We start from the raw sequence: 26,918 nt of genomic DNA on the forward strand, positions 1-26,918 counted from the left end.
TCATTTCCGTTAGTACTAATGGGATCAAGTGTGTTCCCATCACTATCTTAATTGACGGACTAACGGTAAATTGACGTAAAAGACCAAAAGTGTTAAATTATTGAAACATGAGGGACCAAATAAGTTTTTTTTTTAACATGGGCCATCAAATGTGAAATTAGTGCAAACTTGAGGGATGCAAACTGTCCCGGTTCTTACTTATACATTGGGCTTCTAGTAACAATTACGTTAAAGAAGTCGATTTTATTGATTTTTCAGCTCTTGTTCTAACTTATACATTGGCTTTCATTTGTAACAATTACGAGTTTCCAACAAAACATCGTAAACGTACAGCTACAGACTAGCAGAAATGTACGTAGAAGAAGAATCTTGTTGCTTTATTGTATCTGCAACATGAGCAACCACTCCTGCTCCAGCATTATGAAACCATTCGTTTTTCACCTATTATTAATCGAGAGCCACAAAATCAAGAATCACCACCAAACATACGTCCATCTTCATAATATTTTTCAAGAAAAAATATTTACCAATTTAAATTCACACGCTTACGTGGATATTATTATGCGCGAAAAACGGCCAAAATGCCGAATGAAAGCTCACATCAACTTTCTTCCACCCTAGCCTTTGTAATCCATGTATCATTTCCTCTGCCCCACAAAAACAAATAATAAATATTATTTTTTTCATAATTAATTCGACAAAAAAATAACAAGAAGTATTAGATAAATATACCTTCTATAATCTCATGATATTGTACCGTATTTTGTACGCTTGGTTCGTTTTGAGCTGCTTCTTTTGCCTTGGCTGCTTCTGGAGGGAAACGGGGACTTTCAGACAGAACCGGTGGATAATATTCCACATCAACTACGTGTTTGTAGCCATCTAAAGATCGACGAGGTGGCTGCGAAATTTAAAATCAAATGTCTTACAAAATAAATTATCAAGATAGATTTCTTTTTATGCAAATTATAGGTTTAATGAAATAAGAATTCGATACTTTAAAGAGCTCATTTTCTCTTCGTATGGAAGATGTTCGCCAACCAACCATATCTTGGTTCCGTTAAGAATTTCAATAATCAAAATACGATATAGCAAGAAAAAATTGCAACAATAATTATCAATTTTTTATTTATTGGGATACGGTCATATGAGACATTGGCATAAAGAACCCGACATTTGAAAGCACCAAGCGCCGATCTGTTAAAAAAAAAAAAGAAAAAAGAAAAAACTGTTGTTTTGAGCTTTGAATACACCACAAAACAAATTTTAGCAAATTAAATATAATAATAATAATACTCACATGAATTTTCCATCTTCACAATCGGAAGCCATTCTTAATAACAAAGGTGGTTTATTAGGCTTGCCATCTGTGAGAAAGAGCTGACTCCCAGTTCTGCCCGTAAAAACGGGGGCAATCGGAGCAGCTAGTTTCTCCAAGAAAGATACTCCCAGAAGAAACGGAAGCTGAATCACAACTAACGACACTTGTATAAGTTGTCGTTATAGCATCAAGCACTTTCTTCGTAATTATCCGATAAATAAATGATTGATATAGTAATCAGAAACATATACCTGCCGATTTCCTCTAACTCCTAAATGAGGTGTTGCTAGTGTAATAAAATTAATTGCTTCAAGCCCGGCAATTAAACCTTTATTTGAAGACACGTTTGGAGAGTACAGCACCGAAATTGCGTTTCTTGCGAATAATCCACCGAGCGAATGTGCTAAGAAAGATATCTTCTTTACGCTTTCTGCCTTCTTCACTACCTGCACGACCTGTTCGATGCAAATATACGTGTAAGAAGATAATAATATATTCAACAAAATCTACCTTCATATATTCAGAAATAATAAGGCATGCATAAAGACTCGATCTCGAAACTTACTTCATCTGCGAGTCGTTTTCCAGCACCATCGATTCCCGTAAAAGTCTTGGTGTACATATTGCATGAACTTGCTGCACATATTAAGCGAGTTAGCAGATGCAAATGTCAATTCTTATAAAACCATATACAGTAGAACCTCGATAAATTAATAACCTCGCCTAAAGAATACTTTCTTCCGGTCCCAACCCGATAAAAACGTATTAAATTATTAGTTCGTAATTTAATATTTCGCTAAATTAATAGAATTCTGTTAGTCCCGACTGTATTAATTTAAAGAGGTTTAACTGTAAATATTTTACCAACTTTAACCGGTTTTCTAAAAACAGAGGAAAGCTGTGGAAGGCGGCATTAATATATACATACACCATCGATATTTACAAACGCCACTTTCTTACAACACAAAAACAACATTGAAATACTTGTTCGGATAACGCATAAGCAACGCACCGTAAATCAAGAACTTCTTCCCTAATCGTCTTTTCAGCTCCGATTCAAAATACGTCCAATCACTTGGGCTGCAATACTTGGAAAATGCAATCAATGTCAACACATCGAAACCCGAAAAAAACGATGATAATTTCCAACCGAAATACTTGAACAAGATAGTGGTGTATACGAATAGTCGAATAAGCATATATACCTAGCTAAGATGCCATGAACAAGAACAAGAAGATGATCGGGTTCATCCTCGAAATCGACAATGCCCCTTTGTGATGAAAGATTCCCATTTGATGTACTCATGGCTTCAGCCCTAATATTTTTATGCTTCCAAATAATTTTTGAGCCTGCAAAAGTTGAAAATAAGAATTAAAACCGATAGTAATTTACTTGCAATTAACCTTTACAAAAACAAAGGATCATAATTCAAAATTACGCAAAAAATTCCAGCCCTAGTTATTTTCAGCACAACTAATAAAAAAAGAAAAAGGAAACCTCCAAACGGAAGAGTTAGTGAAAATCCGATAAAAGGGGGTCGGAATAGCTACCGGAAAACGCTGCGGAATTGCAATTACAGCGGCGGCGATTGCAGAAATAGCTAGGGTAGGAAGAATTTGAGGCGGAGGATGACGTCAGATTGTTATTATTAGTAGAATTGGTGTTCCGATGGTCAGGAAATTGAGGGGAGTTGCAATAAAAGAAAGGAGACGAGGACGCCATTTGTATGCGGGGAATGCTATTAATAGAAAGAGTTGTAATAATTTAAGCAAAGAAGCTGTGGTTGACTGATGAGAGAGAGAGAAAGAAGAGAGAGAAAGAGATAGTTTTGGAATATATGAAGAAAATGACAGACCCAATCCATGCCATCATCTTGTTATCCTCTGCACATTGTCTCGTACGTACCCATACCTGATTCGACCACCGCCCATCCTCTGCGCCATTGGAGGGGAACTAGTTGTTGAACTAGTGCTTAGTAATTATTTGTTGTTTAATTTAGGGTAAACTACAAACACCCCCGATGTACGGTCAATTTACAAAAAAAAACCTTATTGTTTGGATAATTACATCTAGTTTAACTATGATTTTTTCTTATGGTGTCAAATTCAACATATTCATCTAGTTCACGTGGAATGTTCTCTGGTTTATACTCGTTTTGTGTACAAATACAGTTTCTAATGCACCACAATCTGATATATACAAGCCAAAAAACACATATTATGATCATCTTGCTTTAAAATGTAGTGTTCCAATGGAATAAAACGGGTACAAAAGTGATAATATTTCATATAATCTCAAAGATTCCACTACATTTGAGGAGTTGAGGGGATAGTTATACTTATCCAAACAAGATGATGGTTTTCGTAATTTGACAATACATCAATGGTGGTTGTAATTTATCCTTTAATTTATTACTAGTAGTATATTTTTTATGGATAAATAGTATGAATTAAATTCATATTTAAAGACTTTTACTTACACCCTCGAATTTCATTTTCAATTAGTGAGACCTTCTTGACTAGACACGAGAAGACTAAATTGGCCATGTGTTTAGTCTGTGAACGCAATGTGATATTCATTCGCGACCTCCTTCCATAACCAATGTTTGTGATTTTCGTGTTTCATTGATGCCCTTTTTGTTGAAGACGTGATATCATTTAGGAACCAGTTTATTTGCGAGATTTATTCGCTCGATTGATTCGTTGTCGGGCTACTAAATACTATTGTGTGCTTGTTTCTGAAGAAAAAGTGTGCGAACTAGTTTCTTTTTGTTACGATTTTTAAAATATGTGTTATATTTTGCGTGGACTGAGTGTACGTAATTCACAGAGTAGCTACGTTTAGTTGTAAATTAGAATTATGTAGAATTGACAAGCAAGTGTACATATAATCAACTATGACACTTGTGTTGAAGCATGGGGGTTCGTTCGATGTGAAGATACGCCGGACCGATTTTGTGTACGATGGAGGACCTTATTGGCTTTATTACATACAAGTGGTACACGCTAAATGGGAAGGATGTGGGGATTACTTATGTTTGGAAGAATTCTTACTTTGTTTTCATTGTTTCCCCAAAACAAAATTTTATTTATTAAACTTTTTAAATCATTTTCTCAAAATAATTTTAAAAGTTTCTCTCTCATTCACACATGATGTGACTACTACAGTAAAAATTGTAACAAATAAACATCACTTCATCTTTCAATTTTTTTCTTAAAAAATACATTTTTCTAACACTTTAAACATGATTTGACTGCTACAGTGTATTCTGTCTCCTTCCAAAATATAATCAAACATTACTTTCATTCTCAAATTTTCCCCCCAAAACATATTTCCTCAAAATAAAATCAAAATAACATCTAAAACGCTTCCAAACATTGCCTTACTATTTTGATGGATATGACGAGGGTATACCGGGTGATACGATGAGGTTCCTTATATAAAGTCGTTGATTCGACAATTAAGACTTGATCGTATTAATATAAATGTACAATGCAAGGACAATGATAATGAAAGATTGACCACTTCAATGGGCTAATTATTTACTTGGGTTTTTTAATGGATCAAAACATAACTCGTCTATAATTAAAAAAAAAAACAATTATGGGCCAAGCCCATTAAGTTTTTTACTACAAGTCCATTAAGTCTTTAATTCTTTAATTTTTTCTTTTTCGAAATATTTCCCCAAAGTATGATTATTTGAATTTCTGGTCAAAATGCAATTACATGAAACAGGTAATACGAATGCGTGATTAATAAACTAACTAACTATTACTTTTTTATTTTAAAAAAATGTGGGATAGAGCTTATTTTCAGGTGCTGCAAAAAAGGTGGAGAGTCAAAGTTTAATTTTCAACCACAAAAAAAGACAAAAACAATAAGAAAATGTCACCTCACACAAATAATTGACAATCAATATAAATAGCCACCAATTCCCCACAGACAAATCACACACAATTTAAAACATTTTCATTTCATTATTAATCCCCTCGCATTGAGAAAAAAAGATTAAGACAGTGATTGAAAATGGCAAGTGCTACACAAATTGCAATCCTCTTCGCCGGAGCTCTGTGTTTGCTGTCCCTCCCCGGCGGAGCCCAGTCAAACGCCGCCGCCACTAAGTTCTCCGTCGAGGGAGATGTCTATTGCGAAGTCTGCCGCACCAATTTCATCAACAAACTCAGTCAGCCTATGGCAGGTATATTACATTATATTGTATTAATATATATATATATGTGTGTCTTTAATTAAGAGCCACATGAAATTCCATTACACATTATATTTCATCCTTATATTCGGACATGCATGCACGAATCGTCTTGACACGTCACACGTGCAAATTTTGAAAATAAAACGTTACGCATGAGAAACGATCAGGCCCACACAAGGTCCACGACCGATCCGCCGTTACTAAAAAAAATCACTATTTAATATATAAATCGTAGTAGGGGCCATATGGGGGGCCATGACCCCCTACTACATCTCAGAAACCCTATTATTTTATGGAGAGATATGTTATCTAAACAGATTAGCTAAAAGTGTAAAATTCTGACTCCGCCACTGAATAATATAATGCTGACACATATACTGCAGGTGCAACTGTGAGACTCCAGTGCAAAGGCGAGACAGAAGGCAACATAACCTACAGTCTAGAGGGCATCACGGACGACAAGGGGCAATATCATCTCACGGTGGAAGGCGACCACGGTGAAGATGAATGCGAGATCACACTTGTCAGGAGCAGCCGACCGGACTGCAGCGTTGTCCCAGACGAGGGGTGGGCCACCAAGCCAACTTCGAGAATCACACTCACCAAAAACAGTGGATTCCATGACAACACACGCAAGGCCAATCCACTCGGCTTCACCAAGAAGAAAGCCGACCCCCAATGCGCTCAGCTCTTCAAGGAACTCGAGATCAACCCAGAGGAGCTCTAAATTATTAATTCCGTAATATCTAATAATTTTCGGAATGTATACCTATCTATTTTTATTTTATTTTGTTTTTTTTAAGAGATTTGATTGGTTCTAGAGTTTGTTGCAAGGTACTATATATATAAATGTATAGTCCTTGCTTGTAGTTTTGGTGATAATAAAGGATGTTGAATTTTGATGAAATAAATAAACAATAGAAACTATTTATATATATATACATTTTTTATTACATGATGTATTTAAATTTTCTTTCTTATAATTGGCATTTACAAATATAAATATATAATAAGGTTCTGCCGCAGTTTCTACAGCACATTGATATATTCTTGCAGCATCTAATCTATTTAGTTAGTTATAAAGCTAAGGAAGCCCTTTTTAGCATGTGATTCTTTGTTCTATAACTCTTTCTCTATTCTGTCGGATCAGATCCTAATTATGAGGTACATATATATTTTTTTATTTAAAGATTTATTTTTACATTGTTCTTTATCCATTCATACAGTAGCCCATATAGCTGCACTGAGTAAACCTAGACTCCCATATAATAGCATGCAAATTATACGAGAGACGTAAACTACAATAGACTAACCATGTGTGACAAACTCGATCTAACAACTTTTGGTAGGAGAATTAATCAAATTTTGGTCTATTGATATAAGCTCACTTATTCCAACCGCTGATATATATTCTCACTAGCTAATACAAAGAACTGCAAAATTATTACTACTAATCATACATTCTTTACTCAAAAAAAAAAAAAAAAAATTATACATTGTCAATTTTATCTAGCTTAATTAAGTCAATTATGTATAATATATAAATAAATATTTATCCACAATTCCTATTCATGTAATTAAGACACAATCCTGGACCCATGTTATTATTTTGATTATTAGACTAATTCATCGAAGACTTAGCCCTATCTTGTTATAAATAAATAAATAATTAATTAATTATCTTCGTGTTTCGTGCAAAATTTTCTCCCTAATCTACGATTTTAGTAATTCTAATTAATAAATATAATATCAAAAGCATATTATTATAGTAGTGAAGTAATCAACTAGGGACAGGCTGTTGGTACAGCAAGAAGAGATTAACGCAAGTAGCAATTAATATAATTATTAATGATCTCGTTTCTAATTAATTAATTTTTTTTGTTTTTTCCTTGAAACTACAAGACAAATTCGAAGGATCATCAATAACTTTGACTATTAGGGTCGCATCTCCGCCTCTTCCCCGGAAACAGCCGCCGGTCGAATCCGCCGCCGGGGTGTTCCGCCGCGGCCTGCCACTCCTCCACTACCGCATCGAAGTCCAGCTGCTGCACGGCCCGGCCCGACGCGTCGAACAAGCAGCCGCCCTCCGACAGAGACGATAGCCCCTGGCACGGCGGCTTCGTCTTGCGGCGGCCGGCGCCGACGGGGACATTGCGGAGGGCTCCGCCGGCTGTCCAGTACCTCTGGCAGCCCTTGCAGAAGTGACGTGGCTGGTTCACGTTGTAGTTGTTGAAGTAGCAGAACTTTGTCTCCATGCTTTTGCACCTCGGGCACGGAATTATTTTGTCCGGCCTCTTGTCCGCCGCCGCCGCCGCCGCCGCCTGATCATCATCGGAAAGTTTCTTGGGCTCTTCGTTATTTGCTAATTGGGATCTTTCTTTTAGGGTAATTGTTGCTCCAAATAGCTTGATCCCTGATGAAGTACTGCTATTTTCTTGAACCTCAGCCATATATATATATATATATATATATATATATATATATATATATATATATATTGTGCAGAATGATTGTGTTTGATGAAGAAGTATTATTACAAGGGAATTGATTTATGTATATATATAGTGGTATATGTGATCAATATATATTCTTCACAAAAGCAAAAAGTAATGGACAAAAGCCCCGGGGTTGGGGGTGGGTGGGGGTGGGGGGTGGGGGGTGGGGTGGTGGGAGGAAGAAGAAGGGAAGTTTTAGAAGAGAGAAAAAAAGTGCATGGTTGATCTTGACGAAGAAAGTCTTTGGAGGGTTTGGCATACATACACACACATATATACATATATATTAACATCAAAAATTAAAAAAATATTATTATTTAACAAATTCGTCAGAGTGTAATATTAGAGATATTACCCAGTCTATTATAAGTATAAATATTGGAGATATTAATATTAAAAATTAAAAATATATTATTATTTAACATATTCATCAGAGAGTGTAATATCAGATATATTACGCAATCTATGATACGCTATAGATATTGAAGATATTAATGTTAAAAATTAAAAAATATATTCTTCGAGTGTACTATCATAGAAATAGATAGGTGCAGAGAGTTGAGAGAATACAATCAAAGATCTTAACTTATATTTTGTGATTATTATAAGTTAAGTTTGATTAATATATAAATAATATAAATATAATAAAGAAGGCAAAGACTATTTAAGGAGCTAAAAGTGGCAAAAAAGAAAAAATAAATGAAAAGGGGATTTAGATGAAGATTTAGATAGAGAGCCGCCAGCAGCAAACAGTGGGGGGGGTGGGGGGTGGGGGGTGGTGGGTGGTAATTGAAAAGTTGACGATGAACTTTTTGTCCACGTCATTATCAAATTGAGTTTGTGGGTCCCATGGACAGGTAATTACTAATTAGTTGAGTACAAAAGGTGTTTTCAAAGTTGGAGCATAAAGATTAAAGATAAAAGAAAGATTAAAGGGATAATAAAGCTACCAAAAAAAAGGTCTTTTCATTTGATTAAACTTTAATTTGCTGTTTTTCTAATCTTATTATTATTTTACAAAGATTTACATTTTTTTTTTCTATTGAAACTGTGAAATGTGAAAAATAAAAGAATAAGAAAATACAAAATTAATATGAATAAAATATGGTATAATTATTAATCAGAAAATACGTGGAAAAATAATGAATTAGAAAGTCAAGGGTCGTTGCACATTTCTAAGTCAACAGAGATAATTACTATAACCAGTGTATCTGGCCGGCTTGGCCTTCTATTTTATTTTTCCTCCAATTATTATTTCATTATTTTGACTTATTTCTCTGCTTTTTGTTTATAAACTGTAGAGCTGGAAATATGACGTTTTTTATTAGACAATTTCCAAAAAAAATTCAGGAACTCGAAAGGCTACAAAATCATTTTCTTACGGAAAGTCGGAATAAAGAAAACCTTCTTCTAAAATCAGAAAAATCATTTAATGTTCATAGATTATGATTTTTTTTTTTCTTGTACCAAAAGACGAAATTTTTCGTCCAGTCCACTGGACTCTAGTCCCTTAGCCCAACAGATTTAATAGACGAAATTTCTTGTGAGCCCACAAGGAACCAACTCACATTAAAATTGAAATTCTCGACACTGCAGCGGCAGATACTCGATCCACGTTGGGGTTAGAATTTTTCTTGTGGTTGTGTTGTTTTTCTTGTGGTTGTGTTGGGTAGTGCGAGTGGCTTTCCGTTTGATTATATGGGGGTTACTTTAATAAAGTATTATTTCCTTTAACTTTTTGATTAAATACAAAAGTTGCTTCATTTCCAAAACCTTCTTTTCAAGACTCTCTCCACGAACAACTTACTTCCGTTCTTTAGTTGAAAAGATACGCACTTTTTTCCTTTACATCTTTAAACATCTCTTTATAAAATACAAAGCTTATTAAAAAAGGCATCCTCCAATTATTACATCTATTACTGTCTGGATGCTTCATTTAGTAAAATATATCAAATAATTTTACATCTTTTAATTTACATACATACAATTCATGTAAACACTGTGTAATGTAAAAATATAAGGTACGGCCAGCCACTTTTTGATGTAAGATTAATTTACGAAAATACCCCTCATGTTTTGGTACTTACACGAGTGTCGTTGGCAAGAAAATATCTCGGTGCACTTTGATTATTAAATTAGTGTAATAAAAAGCACACTACTGTGTTGGAAAAGTTGGATTAGCACGTTGCGTTGCTGACGTGGCTAACATTCAACTTGCTTTACTTTAATGAATAGAATAAATTGAAAGTCTCTCTTCTTTCATATTTTAATTAATAGTAATTAAATAAGGCTAATGCAAGCTGTACGTATTTTGCATTTCTAGAGTCACTCCTGCAAAAAGAGTTTACAAAATAGTTTAAAATATTATAATATTTTCAAATCATCTAATTTAGATAAAGAATTGATGGATGCATGCATCTTTTATTATACCACTATCCTTTTGTCGCTTGATTAAATTTATTCTACTTATACTATCCTTTTTGACACATGGGGATTGTGAACTGAGATATGGAGTCTTTTTTCCTTTATATATATATATATATATATATATATATATATATATATATATATATATATATATATATATATATATATATATATATATATATATATATATATATATAAATATATATATATTTATATATATATATATATTTATATTTATAATTTTGTGGGGTTTTTTGAAGGGGGTGAAGGGGGTGGAGGGGCTGAAAAGGTTTCACAGGGGGGCAAATGGTTGAGCCATGAAAAGTAGCATTTACATTGAAGCCTAATTTTCACTACAAAAATATAAACTAACAGAAAGAGTATTTTGTGATGTAAAAATGACCTAGAAATGAAATTAACTACACAAACAGGGTTTATTCACAAATACCTACCACCAGTTGTCGAAATCGGAAACAAAATAACTGGAGTTCAACTGTCACTCCAGTTCCCGTCCTCTTCTCCATCGCTTCCAACAGCCTGAACGGAGAACAACTTAACACAGTGAATATCAGAGAGCAAAGCTCGGGTAACTTGTGTGTGTGTGTGTGTGTGTGTGTGTGTGTGTGTGTGTGAGAGAGAGAGAGAGAGAGAGAGAGAGAGAGAGAGAGAGAGAGAGAGAGAGAGAGAGAGAGAGAGAGAGAGAGAGAGAGAACCTGGCGAATGGCGTTGGCTTTCTGCAGAATTGCGGTGACTTGGACAGTGGCAGAGGATCCTGATGGTACGGTAGGTTTTGCAGTCACGGTTCGTCTCAGATTGAATGACTGACACCACAAAAAACGGAAGGGTAATAAAGATCAGTTCTCAAGTTATTATGGTTTGTGTCATGTAAAAGATATGCAATATAAATTATGGGCACAGAACATTGCAACACATAAAAGACAAATTGAATGAATAAACGAGGGCCAGAAGAAGATGAAAGCCAAATTTGCAGACAATCCACCACGATAGGCAAATATTGAAGTATTTCAAGATGCAAATGATAACCAATAATTATGATTATTCCACTAATTTTATGGCATATATATGAAGTAAACAAAGTGGTCAACTAGTGAAGCATAACAAGGCACAGAACGAGTGCAGCTAAATCATTCCTTCTTATCTTCACGTGCTAAAGACCAGGTGTAAGGTTCTATTCAGATTTCAATTAAGTTACGACACGACAAAATAGCTCAAGTCACCAGTAACTCACTTTTGTTCTAATTTGCCGTAGGAAGTCGTTTTCATCGACATTCGTGCTCTGATTAGCTTCTCTTTGTTTATTTGACTTCCATGAGCTGGACTGCTGAGTGCATAAATATAGTTTAGTCATAAGATTACCATGCAGCTTAAATATACGGGAAAAAAAAAAAAAAAAAAACAAGCAAGGACAGAAAAACATCAGACCTTGAGTTTCTGCGTATTTGCCGTATCAATTTGATCTTCATTTAATGGGGCTGGTTTAGGCTGAGAGATTGTAGATGATGAATGTGTACGATCAAATGATGCATAATAAGAGCTTTCAGGCTTGTCCTCGGAACCATCCAATGGGGCCGAACTACCTCGCCATTGAACTGGAGGCAGAGGTGGAGGAGCAGGACTAGGCACAAATAGCGGCTCCACAAGGTCATTTAGGTTGGTGTCATTTCTTAGTTCCTTTCTGATAGAGTTATTTACGGTGCTTAAACTTTGAGCATCAGACGAGCCACAAGATTCAGAATTTTGCGCGCCGTTTTCAGTAAAAGGCAATTGAAGTTCACGGTTAGTCCTCCCCTTTTCCTGAACCGCTGAAACAGATTCAGTCAGCGAGACTCTGCGAAAGGAATCGTATATATCACGGTCCTTGCTAGTGGGAGATTCGCTGGACTCCCATTGGTCGGAATTTGATTCAGACTGATTGCTGTGACAATCATCTGATAAAGAAGGTGATGACCTATAAAATGTGTCAGCATCTGAGTCTGAGCCAACCTCCTGCGGAGTAAAGGATGCCTCTGGGACCAACTGAAATGAAGGAAAGATATCACTGCCATTCCCGCTATTAGTGTTTACATCTGGGAATTTCAGTTTCAGCTTCGTAGTCTCAAAGCCACCTATTGGTTGGAACGATATTTTCATGTGCTTAAGTGGAGGTGATGAAGAAGGTGACAAAACAGGAGAGTCGCCGATAAAGGGATCTTTACTTCGTCCAGAAAATGTTCCGTTTCGATTAATTTTCTGCTCAAAAGCATTAGCATTCTGATGGTCTACAGTAGGATAGTAGTTTCCACTGCCTCCGGTCAACAGTTTCTTGTTAGATCCAGTCGAATTTACCGGCACAAAACTTCCAGATGCTGTTGTTACACTTGATCCAGTAGAATTGGCATTATTGTGATATTGTAAGTCACCATATTTACCATGTTTGATGTCTAAATCAGCAGGCGAAATTTTCCAAGATGTTTTCCGAAATGATGCGCCTCTTTCCTGGTAATCATGGGATGTAGAGCTATCCATATCATCGTGGTCTGTAATACCTTTTAAGTTCTCCATTTGTCCCTGTTTTGCTGCATCTTCTTTATGCATTTGATCTTGGGGAAGAGCCTTTGATACACCGAAATCTGGTGGCTTTGAAGGCTGGAGACCTAGCAAGCCACCATTAGTCCAGAATGTAAATGAAGCAGCATTAGAAGTTTCTGGTAATTGTTTCTGAGATTCAGCACTGTTCGTTGCTCTATCAGTAACTGGCATCCCTGGCCTACTGTCTCTGAAGTTGGCTGATGCAGTCCATGAAGTAGATTCGACATTATTACCAGAATCAAGATGCTGTGGACTGACTGGACTTAATGAATCTCCAGCTTGTTGAGATGACTGTAAATCCTTTTCTGCTAGAGATATTGCTTTAATTTCATCCTTGGCTGCTACTCCATTAATCGAACTGGTAGTTGCATCAAGGGGTTTCGGAGTCGTTGAAACGAGATTATGTGCACCACTGCCATTGACAAGAGAACTGTTTGACAAAACATTAGATTCAGAATTTGAAGATAGGCATTCCATATTGTGTCTTCCGAGCTCATTTTCTGCATCAACTACTCTTTCTGTGCAGTCTATATCAGCTTCACACTCTGACTCAATGAGATTGGACAAAACATTAGGCTCGGAATTTGAAGATTGGCATTCAATATTATGTCTTATGAGCTCGTCATCTACTCCTTTGTCATCCAACTTATGGTAATCCTCTACTTCTTGCTTTTTTGTGCAGTCTATCTCAGTTTCAAACTCTGACTCAATTGTATTAAGCGCATCCATGAAATGATCAGTTTCACTTTCTATCTCATCAATATGTACATCACCAGATTCCACAGCATGATCATAAGATGGGAGATCCATTTTGTCAACAGTTACAAAATTAACAGCATCATCACAGAGAATTTCTGAGTCCAGATCCTGAGAGAATGATTCTAAATGTGTATTATGGTCATCCTCCAGCTTAATTCCATTATTACCGGAAACCCGTCTGGTTGGATCAAGTGCTTCTCTCTTTTCGTCCCAAGTGACAGAAGACGGAATACAGTCAGCCTGCTCTTCTGATAGATTAATCTCAATATCATCATATGCATTTGTAATTTGTTCATCGACGAAATTATAGTCTAAGAAATCGCTGCGCCTCTTTGCCAGAGAAGAAATGGATTCTCTAGAATCTTGTTCTTCAGGTTGCACTGAGTAACTTGGACGGGAATCACCATCGGTGAAGCCTGAACCATTTCTCAAATGCAAATTTGATTGCTCACCGAAATCTGATCTTAGTGTAGCATCGTACGTCGATGCAGTTTGAGAAGGGGAATGCACACCAATATTCAGATGACCGAAACGCATTCTGTAAGGTTCAGGCATCACAAAGTTAGTCCTTAACATGAAAATCAGAGATATTCATATTTTTTAAAAAGTCATACGCTCAATGCTTTCACCACCATTTTCCAGTCTGTACTTCTCCTTCCACAGTTCAACCTCACTATAGGAGTATAAATAGCAATTACCTGCCACTGTTATAAGCTGATGTATCTCGTGATACTTCTCCATTCTTGGGAAATGACCTCCTTTTCTGCACAAGTTTCAGCAAATCTTAGCATTATAGAAGAAAATATCATTGTCATAACACCACCAATGGTTCAAGGTTATTTATGAGCTGCTGTTAATGCAACATTTATAATACCTACTAATGCTTTTAAGGCATATTACCTTAATTTTGCGACCCTTCTTATCTCTTGAAATCTTGTCGGTACTAGCTTCACCAGACGCCACTGATGCTCTCTTAAAGAAAGTTGGATCTGAATACCTTTTCAAGCAAGAACCAGGTCCGCCAGAATCAAACCTAAAAGGAAGCACAAACTCATTTCTGTGGCCAAGATGGGGATATCAATACAAAAGTTTAATAGTGTCCGTACCTATCAAGCAACTGCAAACATGGAGGGTCACGACAGTTTTCATAAGATTCCATGATAAATTGAGGCACATCACTGTATACAAAATGATTCTGTTCACTTCGGATACGTGCATGCCAATTGGATCCTGCAAACAGATTTTCTGATAAGGACCTACAAGATGAAAGAGTAATTCTGTAGAGAGAGTACAGTTCATGCAGCTATCAATTGGAACACTGGACGAAGCATATGTGAATACATGTTCGGAGGGGAAGTTGTTACAATCACTTAACTTCACCTAAGAAAAGGAAAGGGGTATCAGAGAGAAAATGTGAAATCTAGAATTTTAACCATACCAGCAGTATAAGCAAAGTGCAAGTGGCTCCGCTGTGCTAGTAAAGCCTTCTCAAGAGGAGAAAGTGCAGCTTCAATTCGTTGAACACGAGCCATCAATTTATGGCTTCTAGAAGATGTTATCGTCACTTCCTCCTGCAAGCCATGAAAAACTTCTGCTGCAAATCTGCGACACCATAGATGCTATTTCAGTTTACATTGCGAAGGTGGGAAATCTTGATTATAAAGATCATATTGAAACAGCATCACGCATCCCACATACATATGGTTGTGGAGATGTTTTTATGGTCACACATTTTCTTATCATTCTTTCTAGGACAAGCATTTGCATATTATGCAGCATATGAGTTAAATTATCTTTTAGGCTTCACTCTGTAAATGCAGATACACATAATTGCCTAATTAGATATCACAATATCAGGGTAATCTTTGACCTCTTAGCACACTCAGTTGTAACCTAATTTCTCAAATTTCAACATCATTTTGAATTTCATAAGTTAAACCTTTCCCCTATTTAGCATTACACTATGAACAGGGTCTACAACTCTCAAGAAAATAGACAATTATTTACTTTCCATATTCAATCAACTTTAAGAGAAACATTACAAATTCGGAAAACAAAAGATTCCAAATACAAATCACTTCTCAGCACAATATAAACCATGTATAGCTCTCATCCAACAGCATAAAAACATCTCATTTTATAAACCAAATCGTGAACCGAACGGAAAAAAAATCCCCAAGTTGGCACAATTAAAACTCCAGATATCCATAGAGTTGCTACACACGAAATTGACAGAGAAATTCGTGCAATAAATCCAAACAGTTCGTATAGCGAAATGGACAAAGAAATTTGTGGAATAGAGAAATTACTCAGCGAGATCGCCGAGCTGACGTAAGACTCCGACGAGGCCGGAGACGGCGACTCCTTCGAGAATCTCCTTCGGATCTTCCTTCTTCGCCTCTCTGTACAACTCCGGTGCTCCGAGCGCGTACTCATTACGCACCTCCACTCTCACCAACGGCATCGTTTTGCTACACACAAAAAACAGAACGAATTCCAATAGACTCCACAAAAAAAAATTCTCTCTCTAGGAGTCGTACGAGGACAAATTACACTGCAGAAACAAAGGGGAAATGCGAAATAGCATCTACTGAATTAAATGAAGGAATGATTTGCGAGAAATAATGCGGGAAGAAACAAAAAAAAATTGTAGCGAAAGCTAGAGAGAGAAACAATTTAGGTAGGGGGATTGCAGCAGCTTAACTGCCGAGAGAGTGATGCATAGAGAGAGAAAGTGTTATCCATGTTTTCATGTTTCTCTGTGTGTGTGTGTTTGTGTGTGTGTGAGAGAGAAAGAGGAGAGAGAAAGGGGAGGGAGTAGGCGCCAGGCGGAAGAAGACATTGCCAACTCTGCAAGCCATTCCAGAGAGAGGGTTTTACTGTCTGATAAACAGTAAGGAGAACAGTGCATGTGAAAAGACGTAAATAGCCTTTATGATATGAATTGAATTGACCTTTACCTGAATAAATGACGAAATTGACCCTAGTGGTGGAGGTGTTGACTGTTGAGGTTCCCATGACTTTAAATTTTAATCCGCCGTGACGGACTCGTCACGGTCACGGCGATAATTTATTATTTATTATTTATTAATTAATAATAAAATTGGAAAAAAAGTTGGTAACCAATCGGATTAGTAAACTATTGCAAAATAGCATATGGGCCTTTCTGCTTTTTGTTTATTATTATAAATTATAATGTTGGTTTTTCCTTATATTTAATATTTTGGTATAAATGATGACATTTCACGATTTTTTTGCTTTTTCATAAAGTAAAGATGTATTTATTTTTCGTTTGCGAAATTATTTTAAACAACTAAAAATATATAATGTTTGGTAAACCAAACTGTTATGTCTTATTTTTATAATTAATTTTAAAGTATTTGAATAATAAGTTTATAATTTGTTTACTAATTATAAGATTTTAAAAATGAAAATGTTGGATAGATGAGCTTAAAAAAAAAAAAAAAAAGCTCTCAAGCAGTTTATTTTTTGAATTTTTTAAACACTTTCTAAAGAAAATTACCAAACATTTTATAAGAGCTTATAACTCTTAATCATTTTATAATTTTTTTAACAGCTTATAAGTTTAATCAAACACAATTTGACTATGTTTGTTATACTAGATAATTTTTTTAACAACTTATAAGTTTAATCAAACACAATTTAACTATATTTGTTATACTAGGCTCAAGAAAAGTTATCATAGAACAAATCGGATGGGCTTTTTAATAGCCCGGCCCAGTTATCTACATCAATTCAATAATTTCAATTTTTGTTTTTGGATTAGTTTATTAATTACTCCATATATTTTTTATTATTTTAATTTATTAATTCAATTCTAAGCATTAAGTATAGCTTATCACTTCGTTAAAATATCAAGGTTATTTTAGTCTTTTACTGTGTTTTTTTCCGAAATCAAGACACGTTATTGAGAATATTAGTACTTGTTAAACTAAACATCGACAACTAATTAGAACAGATGGAGGGGTATTATGGTAAATATATATATATATGTCTCCCTTACAAATTACAATTGATTTTTTAACTATCAATTCTGAATCTTGTTGTCATCCCCTTGTTTCTTTCGACAAAGATGTCCTAATTAAATTACCAGATCTAATTTGCACGATATTATAATTAAATAATTAGTATTATTAAAAAAAATAAAAAATAAAAAATGTGACAGCATCAGTATGTCAGTGAGTGGAGTTGACTTTTGACTAGTTGGTTTGGGGGTACTTGACTTAATTTAGGTGTTTGGAATCTTGCAATTAATTTCACCCACTCCCATTTATTATCTAGATTTTCAATTTATGGAATCGAAATATTAATGACTGCAAATTAGTACTAAAGTAGTGACCACTGCATTTAATTAGCCATGAACTGAAATCAAATTGATCTAAGTGTTTGTGACTGCTAAAGAATTGTTCGAAGATGGTAGTAAAAAATTGATGTATGAAACTTCACATTAAAGAATGTGATGGGATTTATTTATTTATTTGTTTTTATTTATTTGAAATCGGAATATTTATTTTTATTTTATTTATTTATTTTTTGAAGCAGTATTATTTTGCAATTTACTATAATAGTAGCCAGTCAAGGCTTCAATATGCTTTTTAACTGGCTTCTATTTCCCAGGATTTTATGCGTTTTCTATGCAATTTTTAAAGCCAAAGAAAAAAAGGGTGGAAATATAGATAAATATTGGCCGAAATAAGCATAGTTTATTCATAGGATACGATGGGGTTGATTTGACAAACTATTGGGCTTGTATAAATATTTGGACCTAAGTCTATTGATGGACCATGATCCAATAATATTATGATTAATGGGCTCATAATTTGGTCAAACCTTCAGAATATGTATGACTTGTAAATACACCACATTCTTCATTATAAAATGTACGCTTTATTTTATTTACACACAGGACATATTTCTACACACACTAAATCATAGATCTCACATCGTCTTCTCTATTTCGTTTTCCTTATTATTTTACTATTTCTCCAACTAACTTGAGCATCGGAGGCTCTCCCCAGAGTTCAACCCCCGAGATTTCAGGTGAATCGAGTAACCAGATTTGGGAAGGTGTTCAAGAAGAGCCAATATTGGTGGTGGTTAAATTGACATCCATGAGAATAAATTACGGTCACCCACCTTAGATAATGTTTAATTACGAAAAAAAACCATCATGTTAGGGTAATTACAACCATCCACCTCAACTATGTATTTTCTTACACTTCCACGGTTATAGTGTCAAATTTAGTCGAATCTTCTAGATTATGTAGAATATTATTCAGTTTGTACTCGTTTTATCCCATTTGAGCTCTAAATTTTGTACAAGATGATCATGATCTGTCTATTGACTTGTAAATATCAAATTGTGGTGCATCATAAACTGCATTATTCCACAAAGCGAGTACAAACTAAAGAACATTTCACAAAATCTAGAAGATTCTGTTGAATTTGACACCATAATGTGGACGTGTAAGAAACTTCATAGTTAAGAGTAATAATTATAATTACCTAACATGAGGAGTTTTCCGCAATTTAACATTATCTCAGTAATTTACCCTCATTTATAGTACATAAATTTCCTATTGATTAAATTGAATTATTTGGTAGGGTTTATTATTGAATTTAAAATGATTGTTCGCTACAATTCCACAATTGTTCTCGTTCCATCGTAGTCAATCACATGGCTCATTATTAAATAAACAACAAAAATACAAAATAAAAAATAAAAATTGAAATTATGGATCATGCTGATTTAATTTGGCTATTTATTTGTACCATGATAATTCAAGTGGTGGTCTAGTTCTTGGCCTCACAATTCGTTTCTAATAGAAGTCCGACAAGTACCTAAACAACTAGTACGGCGATTCATGTATATGGAATTGTAGTAATTATTTGATACATGAGGTGCAATAATTTCTAGCAGCTTTTTTTATGATCATTACTAAGTACAGATACGGTAGGTATCAATTAATTGTGTATACGATTATATATATATATATATATATATTTTTATGATTTTATAAGAACCAATAATTTTATTGATCGTGTGCAAATTGTCGAGAGAGGTCTAATGAGGGTTCGTTCGGGCCCTGCCCGAACCCTCACATTCTCAGCCCAAACGAGCTGGAAGCCCATTAGGGTGAGGGGAGTAAAGTGGATCACATAGTTTGTTTGACGGATCACGAGAATTCAAACATGCTAAGAGCTTGCCCTAATGGGCCACGATAGCCGGGATGGGCCAAAAGCTCGCCCAAAAGAGGTTGTGAATGACTAAGACGTTAGGATCGTGAATGCAGAATGACTAAGACGTCAGGATCGAGCGTGGTATGCAACCAGGGGCGGACCCATGTGTAGGCTTGGGGGGCTTCCGCCCCTGCAAAATTTATTTTTTACCAATTTTTTGTTTATTATTAATTTTTTTTGGTATTTATCTATTAATAGACTTTGACCCCTCCAAGATTTAAACTTTGTACATTTTAGCTCAGAAAAAATATTTTTTTTCTTCTCTTAGTCCACACCCATATTTTGACCCCTATCAAAAAGCCCCTAGGTCCGTCCATGTATGCAACGCGAGCTTCAACGATTGAAGGAGTCGCGCAAAAGAAGAGCCAAGTCAGCCCAAATCGACTGATGGAAAATGGCGTCACCTCGACTTGTCCGTTTTGCCGATAATAAAGAAGATAAAGCATAATTATTAATTAATCATAATTTATATTACAAACAAGATCAACAAAAAATCACAATTAGATAGTTGATTATAATTTCCAGCATAAGTATTCAAGAGTTTGTTCATGTAGCCGACAATATCATTCGCCAGTCATGCCATGACGTGGCTTAATTAGTTGATTAATACAAGTTTTAATCTAATCTAATCTTGATCATTTCCTTTCTTGATAACCCACAGCATTCTTGCAATACAAGTGACATATTTTTTATTGTCAAAACTTAGTAGTTTTAATATATTTTCCCACCCCCACTGTATTACAGCTAAGAAAACCGAGTGGATATTTGATTACTATGTCCTATGTACTTATATATATATATAAGGTAAATTACACCTACACCCCTGAGATATTATAAAATAATTTTAAGATCCCTATAGTATTGGTAATTACAATCACCCCCTGAAAATATTGTTAGAAACCATAATGGAATAATGCATTGTATAAGTTATTTCATTAGGGTTCTAACGGACTATTAATTTTGGACTGTTGTAAGGAGTTAGAGGATGACATGGTTCTCCTAACATTTCTTAAATACTTATTATTTTATATAAAATTTATAAATTTTCTTCTATAGTAGCATTAATGGGCACAAAAGAAAAAAATATAGTGCACCCAGGACATGAAATTTTGACCCCGGTAATTGTTTTAGGGGTGTGGTTATAATTATCAATACCACAAGGACCTTAAAGTTATTTTAGCATATATCAGGGGTGTATGTGTAATTTACCTTATTAAGCTCTGACTTTGCTAATTAATTATCTGCTTTTGTTTATCATCACTTGGAGTTTGTATATTCCCAGTATTTGGCATTAATTCAATGGTTTCCCACTTTCCCTTCAATCAACCCCAAAGGGCAAACAAAATGGGATGATCAGAATCGATCGTTTGGTCAAAGTCAACGCAATGATAATTCAAATTCCAGGTTGCTATATAGGGGAAGCTGATGCGTGCGTGGATCATTCCTTTATATTTTCAAAAGTCAATAGTTTTGGAGATGGATAAATAATAATTCTATAAATAGAACAACACTTCTCTTACAATGACAACAACAACAAATTACAAAAACCATGTCTTCTTTGTTTCATCGCCTTTTATTTCTCACCACACTAATCATTGCTCTATCCATATCTTCTCAAGCCATTGTCCCACCTTCTAGAACATTCAAGTACGTAAACCAAGGCCCGTTGGGCGAATACAGCGTCGAGTACTCGGCCGACTACCGTTTCTTGGAAATCAGTAATTTCCCTTTCAACCTTTGTTTCTACAACACCACTCCCGATGCCTTCATACTCGGGCTCCGGATGGGCCACCGTAGATCCGAATCCGTCATGAGATGGGTCTGGGATGCGAACCGGGGCAGCCCGGTTCGCGAAAACGCGACCATAAGCCTCGGCCCAGACGGAAACCTCGTCCTGGCCGAAGCCAACGGTACGGTCGTGTGGCAGACAAACACCGCCAACAAGGGCGTGGTAGGTCTGGAGATACTTCCCGAGGGTAACATAGTACTCTATGACAGCGCGGGCAGATACGTGTGGCAGAGTTTTGACCACCCAACTGACACGCTCCTGGTGGGCCAGTCTTTGAGAGCAACAGGCGGGCCCACCAGGCTCGTGAGTAGATTGTCTGAGGCAGAGCCCCTTAACGGGCCCTACAGCTTTGTCATGGAGCAAAGGCATTGGGCCTTGTACTACCAAACAAAGAACACACAAAAGCCCATGATGTACCACAAGTCAAGTGAATTTGGTGTTGGCAAGGGGGCTTTGGACTTCTTTGGTTTCTACACTGCACCCGAAAGCGATGGGAGTTCTGCGTTCGAGGTGGGGTTCGGTTACAACATGAGCAATTCGGAAAGTTCTGGAACGCATATACTAACTCGGCCGAAATACAACACCACGTACTCGATGCTGAGAATTGACACGGACGGTAATTTAAGAATTTACACGTACGACGAGAACGTCGACTGGGGTGCGTGGGAGGTGACTTACGTGACACTTGATAGGAGCGGAGATACTAACGCGCATGGAAGCGAGTGCAAATTGCCTAAAAGGTGTGGATCACTAGGAGTTTGCGAAGATTTTCAATGCGTGGCTTGTCCGACGCCGAAAGGGTTGTTGGGGTGGAGTAAGAGTTGTGCGCCGCCACCGTTGCCGGCGTGTAAGGGAGCAACAAATGTGGATTACTACAAGGTGGATGGGGTGGAACATTTCACTAGTGAATTTAATGAAGGGAGTGGGCCGGTGAGTTTGGCCCAATGTAAAGATAAGTGCAGTAAAGATTGCAAGTGTTTGGGCTTGTTTTATAAGGCTGAATCTTCTAAGTGTTTGGTGGTGCCTGAGCTTGGATCTTTGCCTAAAGTGGCCAATAGTTCTTATACCGGGTATATCAAGATTTCTAAGTAAATTTTTTTTTTTGTTTTTTTTTTTTTAATTTGGTTTTGTTTGAATAATGTGATTGATTTGTTTGTTGATTGTGACCGGAAGTAAATGGTCATTTTTTTTCATTATTATGTATTTGTTTTTTGTGCACCATTTTCATGTTATAATAAAAAAAAAAAATTTGCAGTGTGTACAGTTTCTTGATTTACTTTGTTGCTAATTTGTATCCCCTCCGTGTCATAATATTTGTCACTTTTGAGAATTTTTTAGTTCCATATTATATATCACTTTAAATTTCCAGCACTTCATTAACTACTTAATTTCCATTTTATACCCTTATTAACTTTTTTCAACACTCTTTTTTAAACTAATTTCCCTCAATTATTAATTATAAGACAATGTCATTTTAGTCTAAAAGCATACATTTTCCTGAAATCAAGACACATTTAATGAAATTCTTAACTTTTGTGCAAAGCTAAAAAACGGAAATTAAATCGGAACGGATGGAGTAAGAGGTTTGAATTAATGCTATGTTTGGCAAGAAATTTGGAAATAATGAGAAAATTAATTGCACTAATTGACCATCATATTTAACTATGTAAGTCTATGGATATATTAAATCAACCCCGCGGCCGCAATCAACGGGGAAGAAGGAAAATTGATAGAAATAAAATAGTTAATGTTTATAAGTACAGGTAGCTAAAATCATAAATAGAACTAAAGTTGAATTACTGCTATTTTTTCTAATTATTAGAATTAATTTTTGAAGTGTTTTTGGACTTTAGATAATGATCTTATAAGATATTTTTACTAATTATAAAATCTTAAAAAAACTCTTATTTGCTCTCCAGCAGTTTACTTTTCGAATTCTTTAGTTTTTTTAGAAAAAGAATTACCAAATCAAACACTTTGGAAGAGTTTATAAGCTCTTTTTAACTGCTTATAAGCTTAGCCTAACACCCTTTTAGTTTTGACAGGGAATAGCTTCTCAAGTTATTTACACGAGACCAATTAATTTATCAGAATGACTCTACATAGAAAAGTAAATTAATTTCAAATTTGTTAATTAATAATGTAGTTGCAGAAACAGAAATTTTTAAGAAGTAAGAACAGTAGTTGAGGTTTTATAAACTAAGCCATCAGTGAGTAATTCATATATTAATTTCCCCAAAACCCTATTTGTTCTTACAATATAGCAGTCTCAGTTGAAAATCAATTATCTCTTCGAAAGAATAATATAATATATTTTTTTAATCAGAATAATATAATAACGAAGGTTAATAAAGCACAAAAAATTGCATGCATATATTACAACTCGAAAAAATGTTCAAGTAATCATGCAATTTCAAATTAAAATTAAAATTACCAATTGCACTATCATAACTAAAAAATGTGTGTGCTTACATTACATATATAGTCACTATTGAAAAAGTTGTCAATTAATTATAATAATTAAAAAAAAATATATTATATGTGACAATTATAAATATATATAAAAAAATTAAATAAAGACGGATCGGAATCGGAATTATGTATAAATAATTATATTATCATTATTAACGTTATCACAAGCTATAGTAGTAAACTTTTATTGAAATTAAAGCACCCTCATACTCAATTGAGGGCCCTATCTTGTTCCCTCACTAAAACAAATTTTCTCTCTTTCTTTCTTTCTTTCTTTCTTTCTTCTTCTTCGTCAAAGCGATGAATTCTTCCGGCAAAACCGTGTCGAAGAATCCAACCGAGGGTTCATCGAGCAACGGTAGACCCTCGCTCAGCCGATACGAGTCGCAAAAGAGACGGGATTGGAACACTTTCTTGCAGTACTTGAAGAACCAAAATCCCCCACTTTCATTGCCTAACTGCAGCTACAACCATGTTCTTGAATTCCTCAGATACCTAGATCAGTTCGGAAAGACTAAGGTTCACTTGCATGGCTGCCCGTTTTTCGGGCAGCCCGACCCTCCGGGGCAGTGCACCTGCCCGTTGAGGCAGGCTTGGGGCAGCCTCGACGCTTTGATCGGGCGGCTTAGGGCGGCTTACGAGGAGCACGGCGGTCCGCCGGAGGGAAACCCTTTTGGGAACGGAGCGATTAGGGTTTATTTACGGGAAGTGAAGGAGTGCCAGGCTAAGGCGAGAGGGATTTTGTTTAAGAAGAAGAAGAAGAAAAAGAAGATGATTAATCATGAGATGATCAAGAATCCAAATCCGGTAATTAATTTAATTTAGTACTCATAAATTTAAATTAATTATATATGCTTTCTTGATTATATATGGTCACATCAAAATTCAGCTTCAGCTTTCTTGATTAGGAAATTTTAGTGTGTGTGTGTGTGTGTGCAGAAAAATATGTCAGGGATCTGATTGGCCAGAAACCACACGATCACAATAATATACATATATATATATACATACACAAAGGTATAGTTCTATAGTAGTGATAAAGAAACCCTAGATCAAAAATAAATTAAATAAAACCCTAATTTTGGGGGAATTTTTTGTGAACTAGGTCGAGTGTTAATTGGGTAAAAGTCTTACATTTGGGTGCAGATTTCAAGGAAAAAGATCCTCTTGTAGTAAATTCAAATTAAGTAATGATATTAATATATATACAACTTTTAATTTCTCTCTCAAATAATGCAGAATACTGTTCATTTTTTTTTATTTTTTTTTTTCTGATGAACTATGTATATTTCCTGATGAAAGAATTTCCAGCTAATCATTGTATACTGTGTGTGTGATTTTACATGAAATATATATACATATATTTCTTCTTCTCCGATGAATAAAAACTGTCGAAAACCCTTCAAATTAAAGTACTGTTTGGTTACCTGAAAATATATATTGCAACTTGTTTAATTATTAGCTATTTCATCCTCTTAAAATTTTACTGACAGTACTTGATCAGTGTTTAATTTACTGAATGGTTTGTCCCGATTGTTGACTATATATTATAGAATAAATTATGGTGTACCCCTGATGTAAGGTCAAATTACGAAAATTCCTCGTGTTTGGATAGTTGCAACAATTCTCCTCAACTACGAATCTTCTTAGACGCCACACTTATAGTGTCAAATTCAACAGGATCTTCTAGATTCCGTAGATTGTTCTTTAGTTTGTACTCGTTTAGTGCAAAAATGCAGTATGTGATGCACCACAGTCTGATATTTACAAGCCAAGAGACGCGTCATATAATCATCTTGTTTCTAATTGTGGAGCTCGAATCGGGTGAAACGAATACAAACTGCAGAATATTCCACTAAATTTGACACCGCAAGGGTGGTCGTATAATTAAGAAGATTCATAGTTGAGGGGGCGGTTGTAATTTAATTTAACCTTACCTCATGGGGTAGCCGTAATTTACCCTATATTATATGTTGTCACCAAATATATTAGTGACTATCTTCAATATTTCTTGCGATTTATACGTGCGTGTAAGATTGATAATGGAAATACTTTTTAACAATCAATAGGCTAGTCGTTTACGAATTTTGCTAACGATTGTTAATTACTGTTCGACTGGAGTCGAGAGTAACGAACAGTTCCACTCTTAAACATTGTCTATTTTTCATTTCCTCGAAGGTTAAATTTGAAGCTCTCACCTTCTGAACATATTTTGCAGGAATTAAGGTGAGAAATTCGCATGGAGACGGAGCAAAATAACCGTTACTGGAATCAATTCTTGTCGGGGGGGTCTTCGAGTTTTCATGATCCAGTTCTAAATTAAATAAATAACATTCAAGTGTAAAGCTGCTGGGGAAATACTTATATATCTTAAAAATTACAGATGTACATTAGTACTAATATTTGTTCTTGGTGAAATTACTTCTTGCTCCCTTAAAAGCCAATGCAGACAAGTCTTAATTGTGAAAGCAGATTCTGACTTCTATGTGATACCATTAATATAATGCAAAAATTGGACCTTCAGTTTCATATTTTGTACTAAATAGTAAATACTGTATGTTTTGGGCCATCAACTTTCTATATAGATAATAAGC

The 26,918-nt window shown here is 35.3% G+C and overlaps 6 protein-coding genes across 9 annotated transcripts; 3 read left to right on the forward strand and 3 right to left on the reverse strand.

Annotated features, from left to right (window-relative positions):
* Positions 1-228: 228 nt before the first annotated feature.
* Positions 229-3,142, reverse strand: LOC105951551 (lipid droplet phospholipase 1). 2 transcript variants are annotated; one of them, XM_088822045.1, is made up of 11 exons: positions 2,873-3,142; positions 2,527-2,671; positions 2,334-2,401; positions 1,887-1,957; positions 1,573-1,776; positions 1,301-1,464; positions 1,142-1,197; positions 998-1,050; positions 733-901; positions 550-647; positions 229-441 (listed from the first exon to the last, which is right to left on the reverse strand). In XM_088822045.1, the coding sequence occupies exons 1-11, from the start codon at positions 3,042-3,044 to the stop codon at positions 334-336; spliced, it is 1,308 nt and encodes a 435-aa protein (XP_088678171.1). In that variant the 5' UTR covers positions 3,045-3,142; the 3' UTR covers positions 229-333. The 2 variants fall into 2 exon arrangements, with proteins under 2 accessions (XP_088678171.1, XP_088678172.1); XM_088822046.1 differs by having other exon boundaries at positions 2,820-2,926.
* A 2,099-nt stretch (positions 3,143-5,241) lies between these two features.
* Positions 5,242-6,485, forward strand: LOC105951429 (olee1-like protein). Its single transcript, XM_012974858.2, has 2 exons — positions 5,242-5,520; positions 5,916-6,485. Exons 1-2 carry the CDS (start codon positions 5,349-5,351, stop codon positions 6,257-6,259), a joined length of 516 nt encoding a protein of 171 aa, XP_012830312.2. The 5' UTR covers positions 5,242-5,348; the 3' UTR covers positions 6,260-6,485.
* Positions 6,486-7,349: 864 nt separating this feature from the next.
* Positions 7,350-8,250, reverse strand: LOC148768649 (dof zinc finger protein DOF1.5-like). The gene has a single exon (XM_088822050.1). It carries the CDS (start codon positions 7,980-7,982, stop codon positions 7,452-7,454), a length of 531 nt encoding a protein of 176 aa, XP_088678176.1. The 5' UTR covers positions 7,983-8,250; the 3' UTR covers positions 7,350-7,451.
* Positions 8,251-10,124: 1,874 nt separating this feature from the next.
* On the reverse strand, positions 10,125-16,711 carry WAVE2 (SCAR family protein). 3 transcript variants are annotated; one of them, XM_088822042.1, is made up of 10 exons: positions 16,112-16,709; positions 15,241-15,404; positions 14,909-15,032; positions 14,703-14,835; positions 14,501-14,565; positions 11,898-14,340; positions 11,704-11,793; positions 11,168-11,275; positions 10,907-10,991; positions 10,125-10,358 (listed from the first exon to the last, which is right to left on the reverse strand). In XM_088822042.1, the coding sequence occupies exons 1-9, from the start codon at positions 16,264-16,266 to the stop codon at positions 10,944-10,946; spliced, it is 3,330 nt and encodes a 1,109-aa protein (XP_088678168.1). In that variant the 5' UTR covers positions 16,267-16,709; the 3' UTR covers positions 10,125-10,358; positions 10,907-10,943. The 3 variants fall into 3 exon arrangements, with proteins under 3 accessions (XP_088678168.1, XP_012830296.2, XP_012830297.2); XM_012974842.2 differs by having other exon boundaries at positions 11,704-11,796; XM_012974843.2 differs by lacking the exon at positions 10,125-10,358 and having other exon boundaries at positions 10,745-10,991; positions 16,112-16,711.
* A 4,798-nt stretch (positions 16,712-21,509) lies between these two features.
* LOC105951421 (epidermis-specific secreted glycoprotein EP1) lies at positions 21,510-23,120 on the forward strand. The gene has a single exon (XM_012974849.2). It carries the CDS (start codon positions 21,613-21,615, stop codon positions 22,942-22,944), a length of 1,332 nt encoding a protein of 443 aa, XP_012830303.2. The 5' UTR covers positions 21,510-21,612; the 3' UTR covers positions 22,945-23,120.
* A 1,364-nt stretch (positions 23,121-24,484) lies between these two features.
* On the forward strand, positions 24,485-26,851 carry LOC105951428 (protein LIGHT-DEPENDENT SHORT HYPOCOTYLS 10). The gene is made up of 2 exons (XM_012974857.2): positions 24,485-25,131; positions 26,543-26,851. Exons 1-2 carry the CDS (start codon positions 24,625-24,627, stop codon positions 26,552-26,554), a joined length of 519 nt encoding a protein of 172 aa, XP_012830311.1. The 5' UTR covers positions 24,485-24,624; the 3' UTR covers positions 26,555-26,851.
* Positions 26,852-26,918: the final 67 nt, after the last annotated feature.

This window comes from Erythranthe guttata, chromosome 8, assembly GCF_056151865.1.
Source record: "Erythranthe guttata isolate IM_541 chromosome 8, IM_541, whole genome shotgun sequence".
Lineage (NCBI taxonomy): Eukaryota > Viridiplantae > Streptophyta > Magnoliopsida > Lamiales > Phrymaceae > Erythranthe > Erythranthe guttata.